The 27,013-nt window shown below is 38.9% G+C and overlaps 1 protein-coding gene across 4 annotated transcripts; it reads left to right on the top strand.

Moving 5' to 3' along the window:
* The first annotated feature begins 2,147 nt into the window (after positions 1–2,147).
* On the top strand, positions 2,148–26,622 carry LOC128030637 (probable nuclear hormone receptor HR38). 4 transcript variants are annotated; one of them, XM_052618432.1, is made up of 9 exons: positions 2,148–2,567; positions 5,211–5,363; positions 6,190–6,271; positions 9,105–9,934; positions 16,529–16,658; positions 17,465–17,628; positions 17,968–18,164; positions 22,364–22,542; positions 24,769–26,622. In XM_052618432.1, the coding sequence occupies exons 3-9, from the start codon at positions 6,208–6,210 to the stop codon at positions 25,038–25,040; spliced, it is 1,836 nt and encodes a 611-aa protein (XP_052474392.1). In that variant the 5' UTR covers positions 2,148–2,567; positions 5,211–5,363; positions 6,190–6,207; the 3' UTR covers positions 25,041–26,622. The 4 variants fall into 4 exon arrangements, with proteins under 4 accessions (XP_052474392.1, XP_052474391.1, XP_052474394.1 ...); XM_052618431.1 differs by having other exon boundaries at positions 9,102–9,934; XM_052618434.1 differs by lacking the exon at positions 6,190–6,271.
* Positions 26,623–27,013: the final 391 nt, after the last annotated feature.

Raw genomic sequence — 27,013 nt, 5'->3', positions numbered from 1 at the left:
TGTTGTGACAAACATAACATACAGATGTTGTGGTTAGTGTAGGGCCCCCTCCCAACAAAAAATAAATAAAAAAGATATAAAAAGAATAAAGTCATTATGTTATAGTGTGCTTACTAGTTCCAGTAGGGAGCCATTTGTGTGTTTTCTGGAGATCAATGGGAATACAAAATAAAATAAATGTCTGAGTTGTGCCTTCATAAGACAGAACATCCCCACTCTTTTGGAACAATGAATTTTCATGACATTTCCATGACCTTTGCAGTCATTCATAGTTAAAGGATAGGATTTTTCTTTTTTTTTTCCTTTGTATTGTATCGTTTTATTTTAATTAATTTCCATTACTTTTTGGGGGGCTGGTAATCTAAAATGTCCTGATATTTGCAATTATTTGAAAAGGTTTTTCCCTAGATCATACACTTGGATGACACTAACATGTTGTTTTCCCCAGTGTCTCTTTAACTCATTTTAACCTTAGATATATTTTAGACCCATCAATGCAGAGTCAAAAGATTCCTGGTTCTTTAAAAGATGTGCCAATTGATATTTAAGTAGTTGTCTCAAACCACTCTAAGCTGAACCTGTCCTGACACAAACGAAGCTAAGATCACTTGACCCTGTTTACCCTCTCCCTCCTAAGCGTCTAAAGAGGCAGGAGAAGGTCACGGAGAGGGGATTCCCCGTGACGGCAAACCAGCAGCGCTAAAAGCGAGTTTCCCTCCGCGCGCACACCGTTTCCACGCCTCGCGCTGTGGAACATGTTCCCCACAACTATAGACCACCTCTGGACCTCTTGAAGTTGGGAAATAAACAAAAAATAAACGTGCGGGTTTTCTTAAGTAAATGTACTCACAAGCTCGCTCCAAAATAGTACACTTCTTGTATCGAGACTCTTGGCGTATTTTGTCGAGAGACTGTACGGTCTCTTTTAACGGTTGCTTTTAAGCAACACTTGATCTAACGTACAGCGAATAAGTTATAAAAAAAACTACAACCGAAACATGTTTTAGTGTCCTCGGGACGTCCAAACTTAACACTATCCTGCTTTTCCAGAGAGCCAGGCGAGTTAAACAACACGGTTAAAAGGGAAAAACCGGACGGAAAAAAGCTTCATTCTGAGCCAACGGGTGAATTTACCAGAGGCTATCAGCTCTATACTTTCTCCCATTACAGTATGGGGATATAATGTTGTTCCTTAGTTTAGAGGTAACGGGGACACGCTTCCGCTAAAAATACCTGTCTACGACTATATTTGGATTGGCTGGAACACAATCAAATGTCTAAAATAAACGGACCCGCCCCGGCGCAATGAATGAAGGATCTGCTATCTCAAATCATGGGGCAACCAGCTGCTAAATTTAGCAACATCGCTTGCGTCAATCACGAGTCTCAGTGCGTCAAGCCCTCACCCCGCCCCCGGGAGCTGATCATTGGCCAGAATTAGAACGTGGCTAAGAAATTACGCGTGTTGTGATTGGCTATTGTTGACACTTTTTTTGTTCAATGGGGAAAGCGAACTAGATTTAATAATCTGTTTAGTGTGCACGCGCGGGGGCAGAAGCACACTGAGGATTAAAATCCAACCAACTCCGCATCCTTATCATTTATATTTGATAATTTTATGTTATTTTGTTTGAGTTGAGGCGACTGTCATTTGTACAGTAACAAAATGTTTTTTTCTCCTCTTCAGTGCAAACTTGCATGCCAGTCTTCATTTTAGGAAAACATTCACAAGCGCACGCGCTCATTCATAATGTGTATAGTAACCTTACACATTTTAACGTTTATAATTACTAAAAAGGTTTAGAGTGAGTCATATATAGGCCTAGCTCTGGGGATAAACACTAGGGATACTACACGTATGTGTATTGTACATTTATCAGTTACATATGTTATATATTATCACCTGCTTATAAATTAAAAACATTTGAAATAGTTTAACAAACTGTGGATTTATTCTAACACGAAATACATTTATTGACTAATTTTCCTCTAGCAAGTAGTCGACGACATAACACATGGCCTACTGCGCGATTTCAAACAACTACTAGAAAAGAGTCAGAAGATCAACACTCCTCCCCCCCTCTCTCTCTCTCTCTCTCTCTCCTGGCATGGACTGCACGGCTTATGTGTATACTGTACCAGCGAGGCCGGGGAGCTACAGTGCTCGACGTCACCTCTCCCATGGCGTCACATTGACGTCACGCATTCCAAGCTTGCTATGTAGAAGCGGGGACGGATAAATGTGCTATTAGACTTTCTCTCTCTCAGCGCGCCACATAAACAAAGGCACATTGCAACTTACGCTCAGTGCATCCTCTCCGTTACTAACGCCGACACTCTTATAAGTGGAGCTGACAGAACCACGGAGTACTTTTATCTTCTTAGCTAAATGGAAAATCAGTCACATAATAGTTTTTTTAAATGAAAATCATCAACTTTTGCGACTTTGAAACCAACTTCAACTCAACCACTATTTTTCATTTTTTTACTCATTTCTGTTGGATATGCACACGGAATTATTAGGGCTTTACAAACACATGTAAAGACGGAACCTCAACAGAAATCAAGTAAGTGGAAATACGCTAATATTTAATACGCTTTATAGAAAAAACACACTTGTATGCTACGTATTGAAATGTAAAAAATAATGACAACGTGCTTTGGCTTATTTTTGTCATTTGTACTGCGGTGTCCATTCATATATTTCTGTATGCATTATGTTATAGCCTAATATAAAGAACTTTCTGGTCTAGACCTGTTGAATGTTCATTCCCCGCCGCGTAAAGACAAACAAGCTGTGTGGTATGCGACGTCTTCGTAGATGGATGGACTGAATCCGAATTTAATTTGCGAAACGTATAATATTCTCTCATGTTGTCATGGAAATGGGATGCCTCTTCCTCACCCTGGTGAATCCGCCGTGAGCTCGCGCGGGGCCGGTAGAGAATCTCGAGAGATGCGCCTAGTGCTCCGCGTTTCTCAAAAGCGTGACTTAACAGTGCGCGAATGTTTGTTTACTCGTTTGTAGCAGTATCTGCGTTAAGAATACGTTCAGTTATTTCAACATCACTATTGCCTTTTCAAAGTTGCAGTTAGATGACAGCACGAGCTTCATTCATTCTGTCTCGAAGGACAGTCGAACACACACATTGGAATACACATTTGTACAGTAATCAAATATAAATGTACAAAACTTCAGTTAACTCAAGTTTTATTTCATATTTACAAATCTCATTCTGTGAGATGTTCTCGCCAGCTTTCTTATGAGGAGATAAATATAATCACATATATAGCATAGGGGAAGCAAGTGTTAATTTCCCTGCTATTAGAAGACTCATTTCTGAGCAGATAACAATAACAGCTCTATCAATGTGTATACTGGGAGTAAGTGTATGTTGTTTTCATTCTTGGTAATGTTATGAAATGACACCGATACACCCATAAGCAACGTGCTCCTGTTGTGCTTTAAAAGGTATTTTCTTTCACTGTAGTTTATGATGTGAATTTCAGGTCAGCAAGAATCAAAAATCAATGACAAAGTAAAGATTATATAAGCAGTTTGATTATTCCATAGGCATTCCATGTCAAGACAGAACCGTCTCTAATAAGAGTATGATACGACAATATATTGATCAGCGCAACCATCCAAGTGAGTTGTTATACTAAAGTTATATTGCAGTGCACGCGAGATCGGGTCAGTGAGTACAGAGCCTGTCTCTTTCCCTCAGGTCCCTGTCCCCCTCCGGTGTCAAATCCCGTCCTCCAAGCTAATTTACTGTACTTGTATTTTTCCCATCACTTTATCTCCACTCTCTCCCTTTCTTTTTGTGTTTGCTGGAGAGCCTCTATCTCGCGCGCATATTGAACGCAGAACGGAGCGCCTCTACAGAGCGCGTGTTTCAGGGCTCTCTCGCGGTTCTCTAGGTTACCGGGGCACAAGCGGACCGGCGGCTCCATGTGTACACACTGAAACACGCTCTGTCAAAATCACACATCACCTCAGAAAGACAAATGGCGAAACTAAAAAAAAAAAAAAAAAAAAAAAATACATAATAAAGATATAAAAGTCTACTACTTCGTAGTAGCATGTGTGTGAAGTTAAAAAAAAAAATTATAAGGCCAATCAAAATTATATTTCTTCTCGCCTGTGTTTCCTTGACGATATTACAACTTTCAATTAAAAAAAAAAAAAAAAAAAGATTATTAAATATATATGCAGACCATGAAAGTTTCTGGGATTCGTTTCTAGTAGTGTGAGGATCTAGAAAGTGCTCAATACCTAGTGTTGCCGAAGGCTGGCTTTGTGTGAGCGCGCCTCTGTCAGAGAGGGGGCGCTAGTCGCTTTTAAAAACTTCTCGGTGGCGCGCTTGGGTATATTTAACGAGGAAGGGGATAGTCGGACTTCGCTGAGTGCCCAGGTGAATATTGTCCGACCGTCACTGAGACTGTCATTATTCGGAGCTAATGGGGAAAAAAACATGCAAAACAATACCTTTTATCATTCGCCCAGAACTGTACTCCTGTATGGTTGAATGCAAGAACAGAAGGGAAAATTAATTATTCCATTATAAATGTATTTGGAAACGTGTGAAATTCCGGAGTTTTAATTTAATTTTCTTTTATTTTTTGCCCTTAAGAATGCAAATTACCTATTCACTGTAATGCATCTTGTAAGAGGCTGTAATGTTTCCATCAAGACAATCGTGTCAAAAGTTACTATGTTATTTCTGCTTGGGTTTTCCTTTTTTGATTAATATTGGTTTGTTTCCAAAGGCTGCAATTTGTATCGTTGTCAAAAAAAAAAAAAAAAAAAAATCTTATTATTACAACATAAATAATCCACAACGTAACGTACTCAGAACATTTCCTTCTATTTAGTGTGATTTTCAAGGAAATACAAAATACCTGTGAACAAATTTGTATGACCTTATTGCAACTCATTTTATTTTTTTCATGAAAATATTTAAGGGGTTATATTTTTATATATAAAAAAACTTGTTTATATTTGCTTATATTTTGGGTGTATTAGTGGAGACTAAGGCTCTTGTAACCTTAACCATTGTTTAATAGTTTGCCCACTTGCAAATAATAATAAAAATTATTAAGTTCAACCTAATGTTTCCATAATTGTGCTAGTTCCCTGTTTGTGTATGTGTGTGTGTGTGTGACTTATGTAGTTGTGAACTAAATAATTTTGCTCCCGATTCCAGACACCGGTTCGGAAGAGCGCCTGCAGCCCAGGTCTGAGTCCCGGCTACCGGATACCTCACCCGCCGCGTGTGCAAAAACATCTCTGAACCCCAGACGCGTGCAGCCTCCACCCGAGAAACCGACCACGATTCAGCGAGCTAAAGGCCAAGCAGGTACCACAAGTCTCTTTAAAAATCTCTCTTGACTCTGGAGAACTTTCCCACACGCACTTTATGTGTAGGCTACGATTTGACATTCAAACCTTTTAGCCTATATTAAGCTAGCCTATAATAATTTTGTAGTTTTAACAACCACAACTTTACTCAGTGTAAACCGACTGGTAGTCAAATAACAAAGTTTTTGTTGCCGTTGAACGTTTGCTGTCATTTCATTTTGGTTTGTCTTTGGAGACTTGGACATTTTATCAGATCTCTGTGAAATGTTTTATACATTTTGTATCTGTTAAAATGATAATAAAACAAAGTTTTTGGTCTGTATAATTAAAGCAACAATTTATTCATATGGCTAGAATTTCTGAAAGTTGAAACTGTTTTTTTTCCCTTTGAGAGCTTTGTTTGTCCCGAAAATAAATGCAAATTACCGGGCTAATAACTAATTTTAAAGGCATTGTCTTTTCTCTGTACAACATTCCTCAGCAAATTGCATTTACTTTGCGCAGATGGTCGTTTATATGGCAGAACAAGCATGCATTTGGGTTCCAATTCATAGATCGAGAGCAATCTATATTATACCTCTTATATTTTCACCCAACCAGTTGCATAATATCACACTTTGTTCCTCATGATCATAGCAACCTCGTGTGCTCCTGTTAGCATACATTGTCTTTGTTGTCTTAAGTGTATGGAAAGTGAAAGTTTGTATTTTGTGCCGCCTGTGTACCACTGATGGTTGTTTGTTTCAAGAGCAAATTCATACTGGTTAGCGTGTCATGTTTATTTATTTATTTATTTATATGTCGTTGATGTTTTTGTTTGTTAGATCTATGGCACTCTGACAATGAACAAGCGATCACAGTTATTGGAACAGCTGCATTTTGTCCATCTAAAATGCACACCTCGAGGTTAGCAACTGTTTCATCCCTCTAAAGCGCTTTCTATAAGCCTGCGTGTGTATTTGTGTGGGGCTCTCTGTCTGGTGCACGCACACACACACACACACACACACACACACACACACACACACACAGCTGTAAAGCATCGTTTCAGTATGACTTTATGTGGTCTAGACGTTTTTAATAATTCGACTTTTTACGTTATATTGGCTGCGTTTTCATTTGTATTATCCGTGTCAACGTGAAATGTGGAGCTGATGTAGAAAATCGATGTGCTCTGGGGTTTGCACGTGCACAAACAAACCATAAACGGATACACACGAGAGATACAGAATCAGACAGAAAGTCAAGCCCTGCTTTTTGTGTAAGGATTTGTTTAGTCTTACATAAGTTGAGCTGGCCCAAATGTGTCAAAAAGACACCCTAAACTTGACAGGATAAATGCCATAGCTATTTGCAGTCTTCAAATTCCAAAAGTGTTAAGCATATGTCTATATCGCTGACGCACAGATTTTTACTGTTTTATTATTTTTTTTTTAATGAAAAAAAAAATGCATTGCTATCGTTTAAAAGTACTGCATATTTAAAATTAAAATGAAACAGGTTATATATTACAAAATAGCTAATAATACAAAAAGAAAAAAAAGAAAGAAAAAAAGGTGTCATGATATCTCAAGTGTGGTGACAGTGGAGTAAGATGTCAATGTTGGGCTGTAAGAAAGTTTGACTCACTTGCTCCATCCAGCGCGAGACAGACTGACCTCAAACCAATAATTAATTCCTCTGGTAGTATCCATGACGATGAAGGGGTCGCGTCTTATCCCACCCACCCACTCACTTTGACGCAAAACTCACCTCCTATATATAGACCTGTGGGGGAATTTGAAATATTATAAATTATCCAAGTAAAATTCAATCGCTAATAAAGTTGAAACTAGCTTAACTAGCTAAACTTATTTTATTTTTATAGAAGGTTGTTACCTTTAGGCCTACTATAAGTTTAACCAAATAGGCTTTCTATGTACAAGTTAGATAATTGATAAGTTACTCAGAGTGCACCAAATGTAAAGATCAGCTGCTCGAGATTACTGTCTGTAGTGAACGGTACATACACAAAACTAACTAATGGCAATATTTATCTGGATTATTTTATATTTCTAGATTTCTAAAATATATAACTTATTTTTACTTTACACCCTAAAAGTCTTCTAATATATATTGAAATATATATATATATATATATATATATATATATATATATATATATATATATATATATATATAATATTATAAAATTACTTTTTTATTTGAAAAATATTGCCTACTTTCTCTTGACATCCAATTTGGATAATAATGAACAAGTACATGCTAATTTAAAATTCAGTCACCTAGTCAAATATGGAGAAAAATAATATAGCAACATTAACTTTTATTATTAAGCTACAATAAATAAAGTAAGCTGGACAACAAGGAATTTTACAGTTAACAATCAATTCTAGGAATAAAGTTGAATTGGGGGGGGGGGGGGGGGGGGTTATTAAAGGTAAGCACTATCTGTTCACGTGCATATGAATCCACTGGTGTGACAGTAATGTCTGCTGACATAAAATTCACTGTTATCCGTGATGATGTTGCCACAATATGCGTTTGTATCATACGACGTGCGTAGGAAACGGAAAGCGCGCGCACCGGTCCGAGTCATCACAGGTAAAGAGGCGTTCATAATTGATAAGCCTCTTGATTTTACTAAACACACATGACGTGTTGGAGGCATAAGGATTACGAAGTCTCTACACGACAGCGTCAATCCGACGTCGGGTCTGTGTACACTTCCACACCAAGGGAAAATAAGCAAACAAAGGACACGCACACACTTCTCCTCGCGGACTCGGGTAGCTCTGCACAGATGCGCTTATAAACAGCTGTGTCAAGACGCACAGTTGCAGGTTATATAACTCTGAGAGCCCGCGCTGGCAATATGGTTTTCCTGGAGCGCAGAGCTGGCTCGAGATACAGACTACTACTATTAACAGGGGAGTTTTCGTGGCTTTTAATAAGATCATTTTATTTCAACAGGTGCTTGGTGCACATTAAATTAATAGAGTTAAACCACCATGAATATTCATCTAAAAGTGTTTTGGTTACAACTTTAAGCGTCATGTTTTGAAGTGACTAAACTCTAAACTATTTTTCTGTCTTAAGTTGTGCACATTGTTTTATGCATTTTTCATGTATGAATATTTATAGTTATGAAATATAAGGACTGATGATGGATAATAAAATAATTATTTCTGAGTCAAGTTTAGGTATATGTGTGCTAGATGGGTTGGACAGTGTTTGCTTACAAGAGTGGCATGAAATTCAAATCAAGAAAGAAAACTTCAACTGATGACATTAAGGAAACATTTTTAATAAATTAGATCTTTATTAATGTGATAGCTCACCCAGAAATGATCATTCTGTCATTATTTACTCACTCTCGTGTTCTAAACCAGAGGGAATTTTTTCCTTCAGTGGAGATGTCGCTTTCATGACTTAGTAAAAATAACTTTGAGTAAAAGGTGACAGAACTTCCTTTAATTCAGATGTTTTATTATTGGATACTGGAAGCCAGGACTGAAATGTTAATTTTTTATTTATTTATTTTTTGCATGTTTGTGCCCACCAGCTCACAGCCTAACCCATGTTTCCAGGTGAATGGGTTTTCTACTAACTTGGCACTAACAAAATAGTACTGAAATATGTTTGACATCACATCCTCTGTATACCTGAAGACAAAATTGAGCCAAAAGGCAATAATGCTAAGTCTCTCGTTTTTCTCCCTCTCTTCCTGTCTCAGTAGACATGCCCTGCGTTCAGGCCCAGTACGGCCCTGCACCTCATGGGTCCAGCTACTCCGCCCAGTCCTTCGGTTACCATGGTGACTACAGTGCTGACCTCATGGCGACAGACTACACGAAGTGTGAGCTTGGTGGTGGGGAGATCTCGGAGGCGGCTGCCACCACTTCCCTGCCCAGTTTTAATGTGTTTGTGGAAGGTGGCTTTGAGCCAAAACCCTCCTGTCTGTATCAGCTCCCTCAACGCCCCATCAAGAAGGAGGAGGAGTCTTACCCAACCATGGCTCCATCTGACGAAACAATACCTGGGAGTTCCATGTACTTTAAGCAGTCACCCCCTTCAACGCCCCCCACGCCACTTCACTCAGGCCCACACAGCAGCTCTTTCTTGTGGGATGAACACAGTCTTCCCCCTGTGACCCAGCCCTGCCTGATTGAAGGCCCACTGAAGAGTCCTCGCTTCCCTCATTTCTACGATCAGACAGCACCACCCTCCACCAGCGGCTACGACATCGGCCTTCCGCTGCGCCCTGAACGCTCTCCTTCCTCATCCTCTTCATCTTCACATGTGCCACCCAGCCTGGACACGCACACACACTCACATGTGCACTCCCATACGCACTCACACATGTACCCCCTGAACATGAATAAGCTGGGAAGTCTGGCGTTCCGCTCTCTTGGCATGGGCCCTTGCCCGCAGCTTCTGGGAGAGAGTTTGCCATCGCCGCCCGGACGCACCAGCTCTGGAGAGGGTACCTGTGCTGTGTGTGGTGACAATGCAGCCTGTCAGCACTACGGTGTGCGCACCTGTGAGGGCTGCAAAGGCTTCTTCAAGGTAAGAATTAAGTATCCCAGCACCGCTTTCGTTTTCTTATAATAACTCTCGATCCGATCGAATACATACGCACCCAAGCTCCATCACTGTCACTACTATTTACATGAGTATGCCATTGCAACTGCATAATAATCCTTATTGACACTCACTTTCACTGAAAGAATCATACAAGAAGTTCTGTGTAATGTAAATAGGAGGATCATATGCAAGGAGCTTTTAGTTAATATCTTAAACTAAAAGATTCCACTGCACACTGACGCATGTGTACTTGGGCCTTTAAAGGGGTAGTTCACCCACATTTTTTTCTTACATAATTCACTCAAAGCTGCTTGTTTTTACACTTTTTTAAAATAATTATTGCGAAATTAATTTAATTAACCAAGAAGATTAATATTTTCAAGAACTGTTTAGTTTACATTTATTAGATTTGTAACATTTTATATCATTTGAATAGATCAATAACTAATTTAAATACTTTTAAGTCATTCTGCGATATCCTTGGGAATTTTCTGAAGTCCCCAGTGGGCCCCTGCCTCTGGTTAAGACCCCACTGACTGTCACTGTATGAAAAAATACAACAACTGACAATTATTTTTCAATATCTCCTTTTTTGGATGAACTATCTCTTTAAAACACAGCACAATTAACTGAACTAAAACAAGAACTAAACAAGCTGTGCTCAACTGAAACTGACTGGAAGTACTTGCCAGAGGTATTTGGATTCCCCTTAATGCTTTACATTACAATGCAATTACATACGATTGCATATGATTTGTATTATTGTAGAAGCTGACGTGGGAGTTTGCAGTTTATGCTGATTGATACGTGTTCCTCAGTGTGTGCTTATTTGAATAGCATGTCTCATTGTTTATCTGAGTGTGTCTGTCATTAAATGGAGTGTAAGAGGATTGTACTTGTGCTTGATTGTACAGTGTGTGTTGGACAGTCATCTTTTATGTAGCAGTGTAGCCAGGGTAGTGTTTGTTAATTGTGTATTCATTAGTTGTCATTAGTTTTGCTCTTGGTTTGAAAGGAGCTCTTGGTTGAAGAGCCTCACACTGCTCTACACCGATCGCACCTTTTTCTCTCAGGGTTAACCAACCATTGTAACGCACTCCGCAGGCGTTTGAACCAAGGTTAAAGCCCACCGTGTGAATAGCAGTTCTTCAGTGAGCTGTGTGTTTTTGTTGGTTCATTTGAAGAGGGGTTTGGTATAAGGTCTATATGACCATTTGAGGAAAATAATTTGTGCACAAAAACTGAAAGAATGTTTAATTTCAGTTTCAGAGGTGCCACTGTGACATAGGTTTGCTTGGCCTTTTCACGGAAGTATTGGCTTGTTTGTACTGAGTGTGAATGTGTGTATGTGTGTGTGTGTGTGTGTGTGCGTCTTTGAGTGCTCTCACAAACCGTCTGAGCGGCGGTTGCCACGGTGTCTGTGAGGGTCGTTTCCCTCGGTGACCGGTGAGAGGTGTGACAGCAGCGCAGTAACACAGACCGAGGAGAGTCTAGCATATAAAGATTTAATTTAACATTTACAATGAATTCAACCCATATTTGACATTTATTGAGCAGTTTTGGTTAAAAGTAATTTTTAATTCGCGGTTAATATTATAGAAACAGCGAGAAGACTTAAAATATTCAGAGACTATGCAGAAAGAATGACAATGAAAGTGAAGGAGGAAGAGTGGCAGAGTTGAAATAATTGGAAATGGCCTGTGGTCTGGTGCAGGAATAAATTATGCCTCTTTTCAATTAGTTTCGCAATTAGTTTTTATTTAGTAATTAATAAAAGCAGGGGTTGGTAAGCCGGAGGCTTTGTAGCCATCACTACAACGCTGGCACACATGCACACACACAAATGACATCCACAAACAATGACACATGCACACTGGCAAGTCTTAGACGATCAGCATGCTTATTTTTATGCATACACATTCGTACTCACCCCAACTCACAAAACACAGTCACCATTTAATTATCTCAGGCAACTCATTAACTCGCAATCTAAATATTAGCAGGTGAATTTTAATGCTGTGCGGCAGTGTATATCCTTTGTCAGACTGCTAACGCTCTTTTTAAAATTTCTCATAAATGTGTTTTATACAATAGAGTTCATTGTGATAGTTATGCACATTGATTCCTAGTACATTAGTTTTTAAAATAAACTTTTAATGGAGTGTGCATGCATTTTTTATGGTTCATTATCAGGCACTAAATCATTTCACTTATGGTTCTATTTTACATCTGAATACAAAGCGTTCTGCTGTTTCACAATGAAAAATAGTCAATAACTGGCCAATTTTAGCACACAAAATTTTTTCTCTCTGTCTTGCTCATTCGCTCACACCACTTACTTTCACACCATTTATTTGATTCGTAATTTTTTCTGTGACTCATAACGTGCTTCGAGTGAGAATAGTTATTATGAATATTTACCTAATAGAGTGGGTCAAGACAGGCTCGCTTGTTCACAAAACCTCCACTTTCAACCCACTCCACTGGACTAAAAGTTTAACAGCACTTAGTCGTAACTGAATTCAAACTCATCTCCAGTACTTCTCTGTTAGCTTATGTTGATTAAATCAGTTGCAACAAAGATACATTTCCATTTGTGTCAGCATTATGGAATTTACAGAATGCTGAGTAATAATCACACTAAAATGTGCTTCATTCACAGACATAGTCATCTTATAATACAGTCTAAGTGTGCAATCCACACAGACACACACACTTAACCAATTAATGGTGACCCAGTTCCACCTCTCCTATTGAACAGCCATGCATACATGTCTAATTACACACCCAGAGGAGAAGACGAGAGAAGATAGTCTGATCATCTCTGATTAGGGGAGGAGAGGAAAAGGAGAGGGGGATAAAGGTTCCCTAAGGGGTTTTAATGTGCGACAGGGCCATTAGCACATGTTACATGTCATGAATCCACAACTGCTTGTCTTTACCAACCCTACGGACCCTGCTGTGCACTGGACCGCAACTATGTGTGTGTGTGTGTGTGTGTGTGTTTGTATCTGTGTTTGCTTGCATGAGAGAATTATGGTAGTTTAACAATAATAGTAGGTTTTAGTCATACACTCTTAAAAATTAAGGTTCTATATTGGCATCAATACTTCAGTGAAGATCCTTTAACATCCATGGAACATTTAAATGCACAAAAGGTTATTTATAGTGAAAAAAATTCTGATTATTAAAATGCTCTTCACATCATCGTTCTTTAAAATTTGTTCACCCAAAATGGTTCTTCCATGGCATTTTTATTTAAAACTCCATTTGGAAACTTTATTTTTAAGAGTGTAGTGTTTGATTTTCAAGCTTTTTGCCATTTGTTTGTGGGCAGAAATTGATGGACATATTCAAAAAAGTTACAATATAACCTAAGATGTCCTTTTCCCATTTAAAAAAAAGTAAAAAAAAAACTGTTTTAACTGTGACAGTTTTGTGCTGTGACATCGTTTAGAGCATAAATAAACACAAATACACATGCACGTACACACACAGGAACTGTTTCAGTCACTTAATGGCCATCATATGTACAGCAGTTTATCTCTTTTTATGAACATCACGAGATGTCTATTCATCTAGTGAGCTCCAGCAGCAATAAAACCTCTGTTTTGTGGACAGTACAATGACTGTGACCAACAGACAGAATCTGTCACAGTCTGAACAGGCTATAAAGTATAGATGGAGTTGCACTCAGAAAACCTGTGCATGTGGTGCCGGGGGAAACGGTGTGGTGGGTGAGTTTTTTCGAGATGATGTGCTCCACAGGTTGTATTTTAATTAAGTCATACTGAATCAGTGTGAATGTTGCTGTAACTGAGTAGACTCCCCTAGCTAACAAGTGCATTTGCGTGCCCACTGGGAGATTAGTCCACTCTACCGTGGCCGCTGTGGTAGTTTTATGTTCAATTTAAGTGAAATATGAGAAACCGTGTAAAACACATGAATAACGTGTGTGGGTAAGTGTTTTAACTATACCTGACAGTAAAATTCCAGCTTCCTGGGAAACGCAGGTGCTTATATTGATTTACACCTATTGGAAACAGCTGCGTGTGTATTATGATTTTGTCTTATTAGTTTTTATTGATAATGTTTTAATATAAACCAAAAATTTAAGTTAGATTAACTTATCTTAAAAAAATAAAGGCAAAAAAGCATAAACCGAGGGCACCATTAGCCATTAGCTGCTAACCATGCAAAGTTGGTATTAAACTAATATATATATATATATATATATATATATATATATATTAGTGCTGTCAAAATTAGCGCGTTAACGCATTCGATTAATTTGAAATATTTAACGCGTTAAAAAAAAATAACGCAATTAACGCGGTTGCAGTTTTTTTATTTCCAGTTGTGGCCTATGTGTGTTCAACGTGCAAAGAAATATGGATAAGACCAAGGAAGGACTTTTAGACGGAAAGTTTCAGTATAAAACTCTGCCGGATTACTCTTCAGTCTGCCACAAGAAACATTACTCTTCATTCAGTCTGCCACAAGAAACAGCAACATTAAAATCATGAACTCAAATGTCATTGTTTAACGTTAATAAGCTTAAACGAAAATAAACGAAATAATTGTGTAGCGGAGTATTTTTTGTACACAGTGCCGCGAACTGTCAATCACTCCTGTGCGCGTGCATCACTGTCCTCGCAGCTGCAGCAACTTGCGCTCTCTCTCTTCATCAAGCTTTAAAACAAAAAGGGGACAAAAAGATCATATTGTCTTTGTGCATAGGCTATAGATTAATTAGATAAATGAATATCTAAATTTGTGCCTTGCCGTCTACGGTATTTTTTTAGAACTTAGAAAAAAGATGCTGCAGCCAATGAGCAGCCAGCGGGGGCTGCAGGACGACTCAACCTCCGCAGACAGTTTTTAATGTTTATCAGACAATAAATACTCAAGATTTTGCTTTAGTATAACTCACAACGAGTTTCACACACCTTCTCCGGCCACGTTGAGTTGTTGACACTTAACAGTGGGAAAAGCGACACATGCGCTATTCACTTGTATAACTTAAGGGTGAATGGGTAATGTAGTTTCTGCTCTGGGTGGGATGAATTAGGAAGCTTGCATTGTGAAGGGCGCTCTGAAAATCGGCAGTGCAGGTGAAAGATTAAAACCTCTATTAAAACAGATGTCCAAATGAGCGTACCGGTACGCTACAAGCACGTTCTGGGCGCACGGAGAGGTGGCGGTAAGCTCGAGAGCTATATTTGGAAGTGGCGGTACTGAGTACCTGTGCATACCGGCCCACTTAAAGCACTGGCAATGACTATACTTTGGAATTTTTCTGCAGTCCACTTAGAATTCAACATGGAAATCATTTTTGTCTATTATTGGCATTGATTGTTTTGAAATTCAAATGGTACTTACATGCCTGTGTTTTTATTTCTGTAATAAATATGGCTTTCAAGCCAACAGTTAATTTGGAGGATATTGATGGTTTATTGCAGGTATGTTGTTTACATGAGAAAATCTGTTACAAGTTAAACAAAAATTCCAATAAACAATCATATTTTGAATTTAAATAGTTTCTTTGTCTTGAGTTTACATTAATTATTAACATTTTACATTTACATATCCAAAAAGTTTCAGTCTTTTAATTGCGATTAATCGCGATTAATCGCGATTAATTTTAAAAAATTGTGCGATTAATTAGTTAATTTTTTTTAATCGATTGACAGCACTAATATATATATATATATATATATATATATATATATATATATATATATATATATATATATATATAAGATAATGAAAGTCATACCTAGTTACTATCACGAAGAGTATGTTTCCTGCTTTTTAAATTATTATTATTTTTCATTTTAACTACTAGCAGCCTTGCTAATAACTGCACAATGAAACCAACATTGTTGATGTAATGATATGTTTGAGTGCTATTGAATTGACCACAGTTGTAGCTTGTTAAAACATTGTTTTGGTTTGTTTCGGATATGATCTTAATCACCACAGAACTTACCAGTCTCACGCAAGTGCTTAATCTTTTGGCTTACCATTAGCACGTGCATTTGATGTCTGAACCTTCACTTTGCCATGCACAAAGTCTTTTCCCTCTTTGCTAAGTTTTTTAAAGGCGCGAGTACTTGCATATCGTTTGTATTTCATTTTAATAAGGTCAGCAATAATCGCACATATCCAGCCGAGGAGAAAACAACTCCAGGGGGGTTATTGCAGATGCATGATCTGCCAAAACCCTGAGGTGCCGTGAGCTGACCCACGAGTTTCACAAACAATTTTATCATGCAGCGCGAGATGTCTCGCGGGAGCAGCCTCAGCACGCTTTGCACTGATCTTCATTGTCAGTAGCTTGCGCTAATAAAATTATTCCTCCTGCAGGCAAGGCATGTTGGGAAATTAATTTTAGCTAATCATCCTGATGGAGCAGGAGCTTTTTTCCCATTGTAATTAAAATCTGACCTGCAAACTTCCTTTTTAATTCTTAGCCAAAAACAGGATCAAATTAAATAAATAAAATGTTTAGACCTGTTAGCTTATTGTTTTTCTTCTCTCTCCTTTGACTCTTTTTATTGTCGGTCGCTGCAGAGGACGGTGCAGAAGAATGCGAAGTACGTGTGTTTGGCCAGTAAAAACTGCCCTGTGGACAAAAGGAGAAGAAACCGCTGCCAATACTGCCGCTTCCAGAAGTGTCTCAGTGTAGGCATGGTGAAAGAAGGTATCAAACACAAACACACACACACACACACACACACACACACACACACACACACCTATAATATGTCTGGCCAAGCCACTCAAACCAATTATCAGACAATAGGCCCTGGTGCATATGACCTCGGCTGGACCTCTGGTTAGAGACTGATGCATAGGATATAGACACTCTTTATCTTAATGAGTTAAAACCCGCCGATGCACACACTACACTCAAGAAGTGTCATGGATTAATGCAGATTTGACGCGTAGCTGGTTTGGTTGGTTAGTATGAATGCATGAATTAAACTATAATGGAGGTGTTTACCGGCAGTACTTCGCCTCTGTAATCACAGCCTATCATCAGCTACAGAACCGGTAATAACAAAACACACAGGACAGTCACAGGCACATGCGTTCACGGGGACATTTAAATCTTGTAGAACTTAAGCATGAATACCATGTGATTTAAAAAGATCACACCTTTGATCATCTTCTCCATATCGGCCGGAGATTAGGACAGACATCCATTGTTCTTATTACATCTCACCTTCTCGCACCCGTTCCCTCCGAAACCTGCAACCGTGCAGATTTCAGCTGCCCCCTACTGGCCAGTCCAGCATTGTTGAGAGGCATAGAAAAAGAAGGGAATCAACTTTTATTTAAAACTGCTAAAGCAGAATTACACAATACTCTTAATTTCCTTGTGATTGATATAATGACTATTTACACACTATAGGTTTGAATAATATTAATCTGTAGTAATATTTGGATGTTTTAACTACGTTATTGTCTAAAATACGTGTTTGTTTGTTTGTGTGTTTGACACAGTGGTGCGCACAGACAACCTGAAGGGGAGGAGAGGTCGCTTGCCATCGAAACCAAAGAGTCCCCTGCAGCCAGAGCCCTCGCCCCCATCACCTCCCCTCAGCCTGCTGAACGCACTTGTGCGGGCCTATTCCCAATCTACACCACGAGAACTAGACTACAGCCAGGTACCTTAGTGTGGAGAAATCCTTGCATCAGTCTAGGATCATTTGAATAAATCTTTATTTAACCATTTATTTTATTTTATTTTGAGCCATTTTGAATGAATAAAGTCATAAAGAGCAACACAATCAAATATAAAGAGGATAGTCATTTAGAACAATGAGAAAGTGTCAAATGTGATCAGTCATTATGTTTTAGATCCAGCATCTTTTCATTGAATGGTATTAAAATGCAAAGATTATTCCACTATAGTGGGTGCCATGCATCAGAGGGTTCACCATCCTTTGGTATCACATAAAAATGATTGATTGTGATTTGTGTGGCATCTCTCTCTCTTCCTGTAGTTCAGTGCTGTGGAGCCAGTGGGTCTATCCGAGTCTCAGCAGATCCAGATGTTCTACAGAGTGCTAACCGGCTCCATGGAGGTGACGCGCTGCTGGGCCGAACGGTTGCCTGAATTCTCTGAGCTTCACCACGATGACCAGAACCTGCTCATTGACTCTGCCTTCCTTGAGCTTTTTGTGCTTCGCCTCGCCAACAGGTACATGCAGATACACAGAGATCTCAGATTGCACATTCATCCCGTGTAGAATTTAGGGCTCTGAAAAAGTTGACAAGGACACAATCTTCAGCATACATTAAAGCATCCATAATAATAGAGCTGGGCAATATAGGAAAAAAAAAACAGCCTTAATTTCATAACCCTTTGATTATGTACTGTATATATCTCAATATTTATGCATCTACCTAATATTGCTTTAAAGGCTATTTTTAAGTCACTTTAGCCAAATATATTCACAATGTAAAATGCAAGATGTAGAACAATAATATAACCATTCACAATATTTATTGTAACATTTAATTTCTCAAAATATATATATATTTTTAATCTGAAAACATAATTTTAACCCTAACCCTAATCCCCCAGCTGCAGTGTCTGCATGGATTCTTGTAGCCAAGAGCCAAGATTTAAAAATGTTTAATGTAAGATGTGAAATGCAATAAAAATATAGCCCAAAAATTTTCGTAACACTTGAGTATAGGGACCAAATTAACTAGTTGCTTCTAGTTGTTACATCCCTAATCTTACCCAATACCTAAACCTAACAACTACTTTATTAACAATTAATAAGCAGCAAATTAGGAGTTCATTGAGGCAAAAGTCATAGTTAATGGTTTGTTTATAGCGAGGATTGGTCTTTAAAATTATACATGACCGACATATCTTCAGTATTTTTTGCTAAAGGCACACCAGGAAGAATGATATTCAATGTCATTCTAATTTGATTCTAAATTTGATTAGACATTTAATATTTAAACCTTTTAAAATATAAAACTGCCACATGGAGACTTCATTGAACATTTCTGATGACACAAGTGCATCACAGAATCAGTGTTATGAATCAATTTATTGAAATTAACAGTTTGAAGTGATTCATAGGAATAAATCGATCTCAACTCTTGTCTCTTTTTTGCTACTTAAATTTAATCAGAGAACAGTGCATCAAAGTCATTACAATGTTGTTTAATATAATATTGCAAGCAATATGTGGTTAATGTTCACTATATCACCCAACCCCATAAGCAAATACTTTGTATGTCATACAGTACAGAGAATAGAGACTGTAGTAATATCCTAATTAGACATTTTCAGCTCTCGTCAGAATGGAGCTGTGGGAGGAAATGGTAGTTATAGTGATTACACTCTGACTTCTCAATCATAATATCTAATAGCAGCTGTCAGATTTTTATATGACTTGCTATAAGTGATGTCTCATAAGTCTCTTAAGATTTTCATTCTGGTTTAAAAATGAGCACGAGGTGTAAAGTATCATTATGACTGAAACAAGTCATTCACAGGCCGTGTCGTGATTTATATTGTGTAATATGCTGCATTCACTGTTAGTTACGTTGTGACTTCCCATTCAACAGTGAGTGTATGTGTGTGTGTGTCGGTGTGTGAGCGTGAGTTCTCGCCTTCTATTCAGCACTGTAAGGTTACTATGGACACTGTGTGGAAGATCCGGTGGAATTCACTTATTTAAGTTTATTGGTGAACAGCCCGGCCTAACCACCTCTCCCTCCAAAGACATTATGTGTGGCAGAAACAGCTCTGTTTTGATGATCACTTATATGACATTCACCATATTATGTTGCATTTCTGTTTTTCTAGCAAGGCTGAAACAGTTTGCATCCAGACTAGAAGTAACCTGTTGTTTTTAGACTTTCAGTGACATTCTGATGTTGCTTTAACAGGAAGTGGATTTTGGTCTCCCTGTTTAACTAGCTCTGGTGCTCTTTCGGTGTTTCTCTCTCCCTCTCTGATGGTGTAGGAGCAGGTGTGGGGAGGGAGGGCAGTGGGTGGAGGCGTCACAGCCTCAGTAGGGAGCTTCAGACTTGGGTTCTGACTCATTTAAGTGGGGGGATTCATCCGGGCTTACGTCACGGACACTCGAAAACTCACAAGACATGCGTAAATGTGTGGAGACTTCACAATAAGGGCAAATTTTGCACATTTTCCGCTCACAAAAGTGCACAGTTCTCACATGTTTTGAAAATAGACTATACACCACCAAAACTCACAGCAGAGAATGGTATCTGATGTGGTTCACGCATGCACATATTCTTAGGCCATGCGGCCGCACTGAGCCTAACGAATGAATGGACACATGAGATGACTAAGCTTTGATGCACATTTAAAAGGAATGTCTGTGTTTCCCTCCTCAAGGGTGCTGTTGTTAATTTTGTTCCGTAATAATGAGGAGCATTCACTCGTTTGGTGCTCACTTCCTGTTTTCCCTTCTCTATGGCAGCGGTAGATAATGGACTGATTGCAAACCCTTTATGAAGGGCCCTTTCACATGGCTGTCATTGAAGGGTACATGCAAGGTAGTAATTTCGCTGTGTATGATAATGTGAACTTGGTTGGTGCATCCTCATGATTCTTTTTAAAACCTATAGCAAAAACCCCCACTTTCTCTGTTATTGAGTCTTTTATGCTCACCAAGACTGATGAAAATATAGTACAACAGTAATGTTGTGAAATATAATTAATACTTAAAATAACTATTTTCCATTTTAATACGTTTAAAAATATATTTTATTCCTGTGATGCAAAGCTGAATTGTCAGCAGCCTTTAGTGTCACATGATCCTTCAGCAATCGCTAATAGACACTAATATTTATTATTATTATCAATGTTGAAAACAGTTGTGCTGCTCCATATTTTGTAGAAACCACGCAGCATAGTATTCTTTGATTTGTAGAAAGTTCAAATGAACAGTTTTTATTTGAAAAGGACATATTTGTGTAACAATGTAATGCGTCCTTGCTGAAAGTATTAATGTCTTGAAAAAAAGTAGTTTATGTTAACTGAAAATATTGCATATTTTTACTTATTTTTAATAAAATCTGACACAGGAAGATGGCCAGCTTAAAATGCATTTTATATTAAGACACAAAGAGTCAATATCCTTTTTTTATTTGCTTCAAACTTCTTAAAGGGGTAGTTCACCCCAAAATAAAATCCATACTGTCAAAAAAGAATATTCTGACAATAAATATACATAAGAAAACAAACAATAAATGTAATGTTTTTAGCATACATATTGCTGGTGTTATCAAGGTAACGTTCCACTTCAAAATAAAGAAACAGTTCTGTACTGTATGTTTTCATGTAGGGCGTTCCAGACACCCATATTCAAGAGCCCTGTGCCCTTCATAGTACTCACTTCAAGTGCTCTCCTGGAGTGAATAGGGCGAAATGCTGCTCACTTTCCAATATAGCATCACCAGTGCCATGTCTGTGGCTTCTGTATATATGCATTCATGTGTAGTGGTGTAAAACCATTAGACTGCATTAATGAAGCACACATTTTGATTATTTAGATGACTCTTGAATATTCCTCCTCACCATATTTCCCTTCACCCCCTTTCCATTACTCCTCCTCTCCTCATCTATACGAGTGTGTGTTTTCGTGCAGACTAATGAAGAACAGTTCGCGCAGCAGAAGCCAGCACTCTACGGGAAAAACCAGAGGAAGTTTTTCTTCCTAAATTGCAGGGTTGAGAGTGAAGGGCTGAAGACAGACCAAAAGAGAAAAAGAGAGAGAGAGCATAAGTGGATTGACAAGAAGATGGACGAGTGGAGAGTGAGTGTTTGGGTGTTTCGCTGCAATTTCACACAAACGATTTTCCGTGAGAATACAGTGAGACCATGAAGATAAAACTTTACTGCTTTGACCCAAAACCCTCCAACACAGAAGGACAGAGCCAAGAGAGAGGGAGAGAAATAAGGAGTATGATCTCAGGAATGTTTTAAAAGCTTTAATTGGGAAAGCTTGGCATAATTAGGCCCATTCCTATCTTTGATGTGCTCTTCCCTGTACTGGCTTTCATTTGTCGCTATGGTAATTGTTTCCGTGCAGTATCCATTAAACAAGATTCGGCAGCCAATCGAAGGGCAGATCATCATCACATGAATCAGAGAGAGGTGATAATCAGCATGTGTGTGTGTGTCACAGCAGCGACTGTGTGCTCTCTGATAGCGTGTGTGGCTATGTACAGAATTAGAGGCTTGGTAAATTGAAACAGGTACCTGTTCTGAAGGGAATGAGAAGAACTGCGATTCATTAAAAGATGAAAGGCTGCGACTGAACTCGTGGCTTCAAACGGCACCTTGAAGCAGTATAAATAACAATAGTTCTTCATCTAAACCCGCTCTCCCTCTCTTTTGCTCAGGTCTTTGCTGTCGGATGAAAAGTTGGTGTTTTGCACAGGCCTGGTCCTTCACCGGCAGCAGTGCCTGCGCGGTTTCGGCGAGTGGCTGGACTCCATCCGAGACTTCAGCACTCACCTGCAGAGTCTCAACCTTGACATGCCTGCGTTCTCCTGCTTGTGCGCCCTCGTGCTGCTCACAGGTAACTCACAACCTCTGGAATCACACACTTGTCACTTCCTCCACGTTGATTTTTCCCGTTGTCGTTCTTGTAGTTGTGTATTTGCACATCCTTTGTCCTGCTGCTAGCGGTCGTCACAGTGATCACAGGTGTGGGGCAGGTGCTGACAGAGATTAGGTTTACCTGGACAGCTGAAATAATTCCCATTAATCACACACACACACAGAGAGAGAGAGCAGAGACACAGAGATTGTGTGAGGTTTGTGTGCATCTCCTCTTTGAGTGCAGGTGGAGATAGTTGATTATTGGTTAACAATGTAGGACAGTGTGTGTGTGCTTGGGTCAGCAGGTGCTTGCGTCTTACCATGCATTATTAACAAAGAGGCTAAACAGCAGGTCGACCTATATACAGACAAACACACTTTCTGCCACACACACAGAAACACGGGCACATTCTGGCAAGCATTAAGAGAATAAAGGCAGCTGGGTTTCTATCCACATGTTTTGGAATATTGCCTAAAAAATGGTGGATGGAAACATAAAGTTGCACACCAATTTTCAAAAATGTGCATAATATGTTTTTATGCTAACTTAAGTTGGATACATGGCGGGGCGGGGGGTTCGATATTAAGTTCGATTAACTTAAACTTATTTACAAAAATGTTGCAATATTCAGATTTTCGCATGAATTAAAGTTATGTTACTGGATCATTTGATCAGAGAAGAAAAACCACATGCTTCTGTATTAACTGCTTTATTAAGAAAAAATGTTTTTGTGGTATTCATATTTTTACGTTATAGTAAACTTTACATTTGAATAGAAACATGTGAATGTTGGTTAAAACATGTAAAAAAAGATCACGATGAGAACAATTTTGATCTTATGTTAATTTTAAAGATGGCAAAAAAACCTAAGTGTGGAAAAAGAAACAGAGAGAGAGATATATCCGTCAATCAATTTACTCAGTTGCCCATCCAGTGCCCAATCTTCACCTCCCTTTTTTCTGCCACAATCTACAATGTTGTGTGTAAATGTGTGTGTGTGTGTGTCTGTGTGTGTTTGGTAGCCCCCATGGAGCAGCACTTAACTCTGTAGAGAAATTGAGCGCTACTCAGCAGTGCTCGGGTCCCTACCTCTCCTCTCTAGCTCTCTCTCTCTCTCTCCACTCCTCCACTCAGTCTATCGACCCTCTAAAAGTGTCTGCGGTGAAAGAGTGCCATCGATCATCCCCCAGGAGAGAGGGGGAGACACAGAGAGAGCAAGGAAGAAAAAACAGTAAGAGAGAGGATGTATTCTGAATGCAGGGACAACGGAGCTGGTCTATGCACAGATTTGGAACACACACACACACACACACACAGACAGACAGATATGTCTAAAGCAAGCCAGCATCCCTTTGCACTTCCTCTCTTTTTGGATCTTCTACCATACTGTGGGCAACATGGAGTTGTGTGAAGTGGGAAAGAAACACACACTAGACTGATTGGGGGTGTGAATCATTAGAAAAAAATATTACTGTATTATATATGGAATATTATTATTAAAATTTTAATATAATTATATAATGTATTATATATTCATATTTAATTAAATATTAATTAAATATATCATTTTTGGTCCCACTTTATATTAAGTGGCCTTAATTACTATGTACTTAAATTTGAATCAATCATTTGGTAAAATGCACTTATTTGTGTACATACATGTTTTACATTTTACTTATATTTAAAGGGGGTCATATGATGTTGCTAAAAAAAGAACATTATTTGGTGTATTTGGTGTAATGAAACGGTTTAAGTAAAAAAAAAAAAAACTTTAAATATGAAAACATACTTACAGACCTTGTGTCAGAACAGATGGCATTGTAGGCTACTCTTCCTGTCCTCCGTAACAGTCCTCCGTAAAATGTTCTATATATATATATAACTGGTTCACAAGAGTCATTTGTTCACAAATACTTTAAAACAGCAGTAAGTAGGTACTCTAGTGATCTTAGTGATCTATCAGCATCGGTGATTCAAATGTCACAAAAATTATTTGGTTTCATTACTTTTTCAAAAATGGCACCGGTTGTGAATAAAAAATGGTTCCTTATTCCCAAACCAATTGCAGATATTGTTACTGGTAGAGTTAATGATGTGTGTATTGAGTGTGTGTTTCAGTGATGCGAGTGAACAGTTATAGTGGCATTTTATCCAAATATTTAGCTTAAAGAAAACCACTCAGCCTCTTTCCTTTCATTTTAGAACAATGTCCCGGTCTGAAGGAGCCTAAAAAAGTGGAGGAACTACAATCCAAACTAATCTGCTGCCTGCGAGATCATCTGGGCTCGGTCAGCGCTGGAGGCGTGGCTTCAACTGGCGAGGCCCCACCCCCAGTGGGAGCTGTCCTGAGTTTGAGGACGGAGCTTCGAACTCAGCGTACGCAAGGCTTACAGAGGATCTTCTACCTGAAGCTTGAGGACCTGGTCCCTCCCCCACCACTCATCGATAGGTTTCTGGACACCTTGCCTTATTGATGAACACGCCCCTTTTTGCACACCACTGACACGCTCAAGTTTACTCAGACACGCCCACAGCGGCTATAAACTCACCCTGGGATAAACAGAGCCAGTAGCTAACAGTGACACTGAACTCGATTTCCCATGAGCCCCCAAATCCTCACAGGAAACAAATGTGTCTGAGGAGAAACCAATCATATAAGCGCTTTTAGTCTCTGCTCTGCGCCTGATAGTGTACATACGAGGCGGGTTTGAGCACATCTGACGTAACGCACACTGGAAACAAGCGTGATGCCTGTAGCTCAGCGTGCCACGCGTGCCATGTCAGGAGAAGTATTACAGTGCAAGAGTGTGTGTGTGTGTGTGAGAACGTACACCTAATGGCTCCTTTGCAGGCAGTCCAAAAGTTCCACCACAATTCACCTCAATGACAGCAGTTGTGTACATCACAAACATACCGTCACAAACACACAAGTGCACGCAAACTGTCCTTTCACACATACGCACAGATCCAAATCGCCAGCTTCAGATGCCAGATTATGACATATCAACTGTCGTTGGCAGAAACTAAGTGGATGTGTGTGTGAAAACACGTAGGAGTGTCTCTGAGGGAGGCTTTCGCCACACAGACAGAACGACAGAGTGCATTAATAATGTCCAGAATCACAGTTGATCACACCCCAGAAACCTGCAAACAAGTGCAATTTACTAAGTGCTATTGTAAACGAAGAGAGAGAGAGGAGAGAACGAGAGTGTGTGTGTTTGTTCCAGTCCTATTTCAAACTCTAAATTATTTTAATACTAAGACTTGCCTTGTAAGGTAACGGTTTCAATTGAAATGATTTAGCCCGGTCTGCGCACTAACTTTTTAACGTCGAAGTTCAACAGACTTGAAATTACTGTAGTTTTTATTATTATTATTATTATTATTATTATTAATAAAAACAAAGGATTTTAGTGGTAGGATAACAGACTAAAAAGAGAAGAATTGGGCTTTGAGCACTTAAAACAGGAAGAAAACAGGAAGAGGATGAGGAGAATAAGGCAGGTGAGACGAAGGTGCAGAGAGAGGATGGAAGGAATGAAACATTCCGCGTTCATGCTCATTTTTGTATGTTTATACTGTCTACACCATTAATATGGAGGACATTGTTGCAAAAATGTCTTTTATATGTACAAAAAAAGTAAAAATGGATTATATGCATGGTTTTCTCCTTCTCGCCTCTGCTTGTATTTATTTTGCAAAGACTGCCGGCTCCACAAGGGCTTGAACACACTTACTGACTGGGCGTTCTCGCTTACTTCTCATACGGCAGCAGTTTGAACAGATGAGGAAGTACAAATTCTATAAATATATAAATATATATATATATACAATACAAAACTAATATTTTGAAGTGTTTTTATCTGATAGCTTTTTCAAATCTTGTGGTACAAGTTGTGCATTGTTTTGTTTTGTTTTTTGGAGAAGAAGAAAAAAACGAAAGAAAAAAACATGTTTTTAATGTCTCTTTTGTTTTTTAGTTTTTTTTCTCTCTCTTTGGTTCACTGGAGGCTCTGTTCAGCACTTTGAAATCATAAAAAAAAACCCTTCTGATTATTTGAGTGGAAGTGTGTCATTTTTCTGTTCACCTTTGTGTAAAAGCATCAGAAGTGTTTTTCTCTTGAAGCTGGTGTTTGTTGTCACGACTCAGGATGAGACCTAGGGACTCCCCCTTTGACAAGTTCAAAAAGCATCAACATGCCAGGTGTCTTTACAGCCTAATACCATTAAGTACCCTAATATGTGTATGTGTATGGGGAGGGGGGGGGGGATTCTGGTCAGGGTCCCAAATGCACTGAGCTTCAGGTATGAGATTGAGCTGGGCGACAGATTCAGATCATTTTGGGGGATTCTGACCACATCAGGCCTGCGGTCCTCGTTAAGCCCCATCGATCCACGCTGTGACATTTCAGTTCAGACGCACACTCACACACATGCACACTGACAC

The sequence above is a fragment of the Carassius gibelio genome, chromosome A16 (assembly GCF_023724105.1).
Source record: "Carassius gibelio isolate Cgi1373 ecotype wild population from Czech Republic chromosome A16, carGib1.2-hapl.c, whole genome shotgun sequence".
NCBI classification, from domain to species: Eukaryota; Metazoa; Chordata; class Actinopteri; order Cypriniformes; family Cyprinidae; genus Carassius; species Carassius gibelio.
Note: the sequence above shows the minus strand (reverse complement) of the source record. Positions and strands in the feature narration are given on the sequence as shown.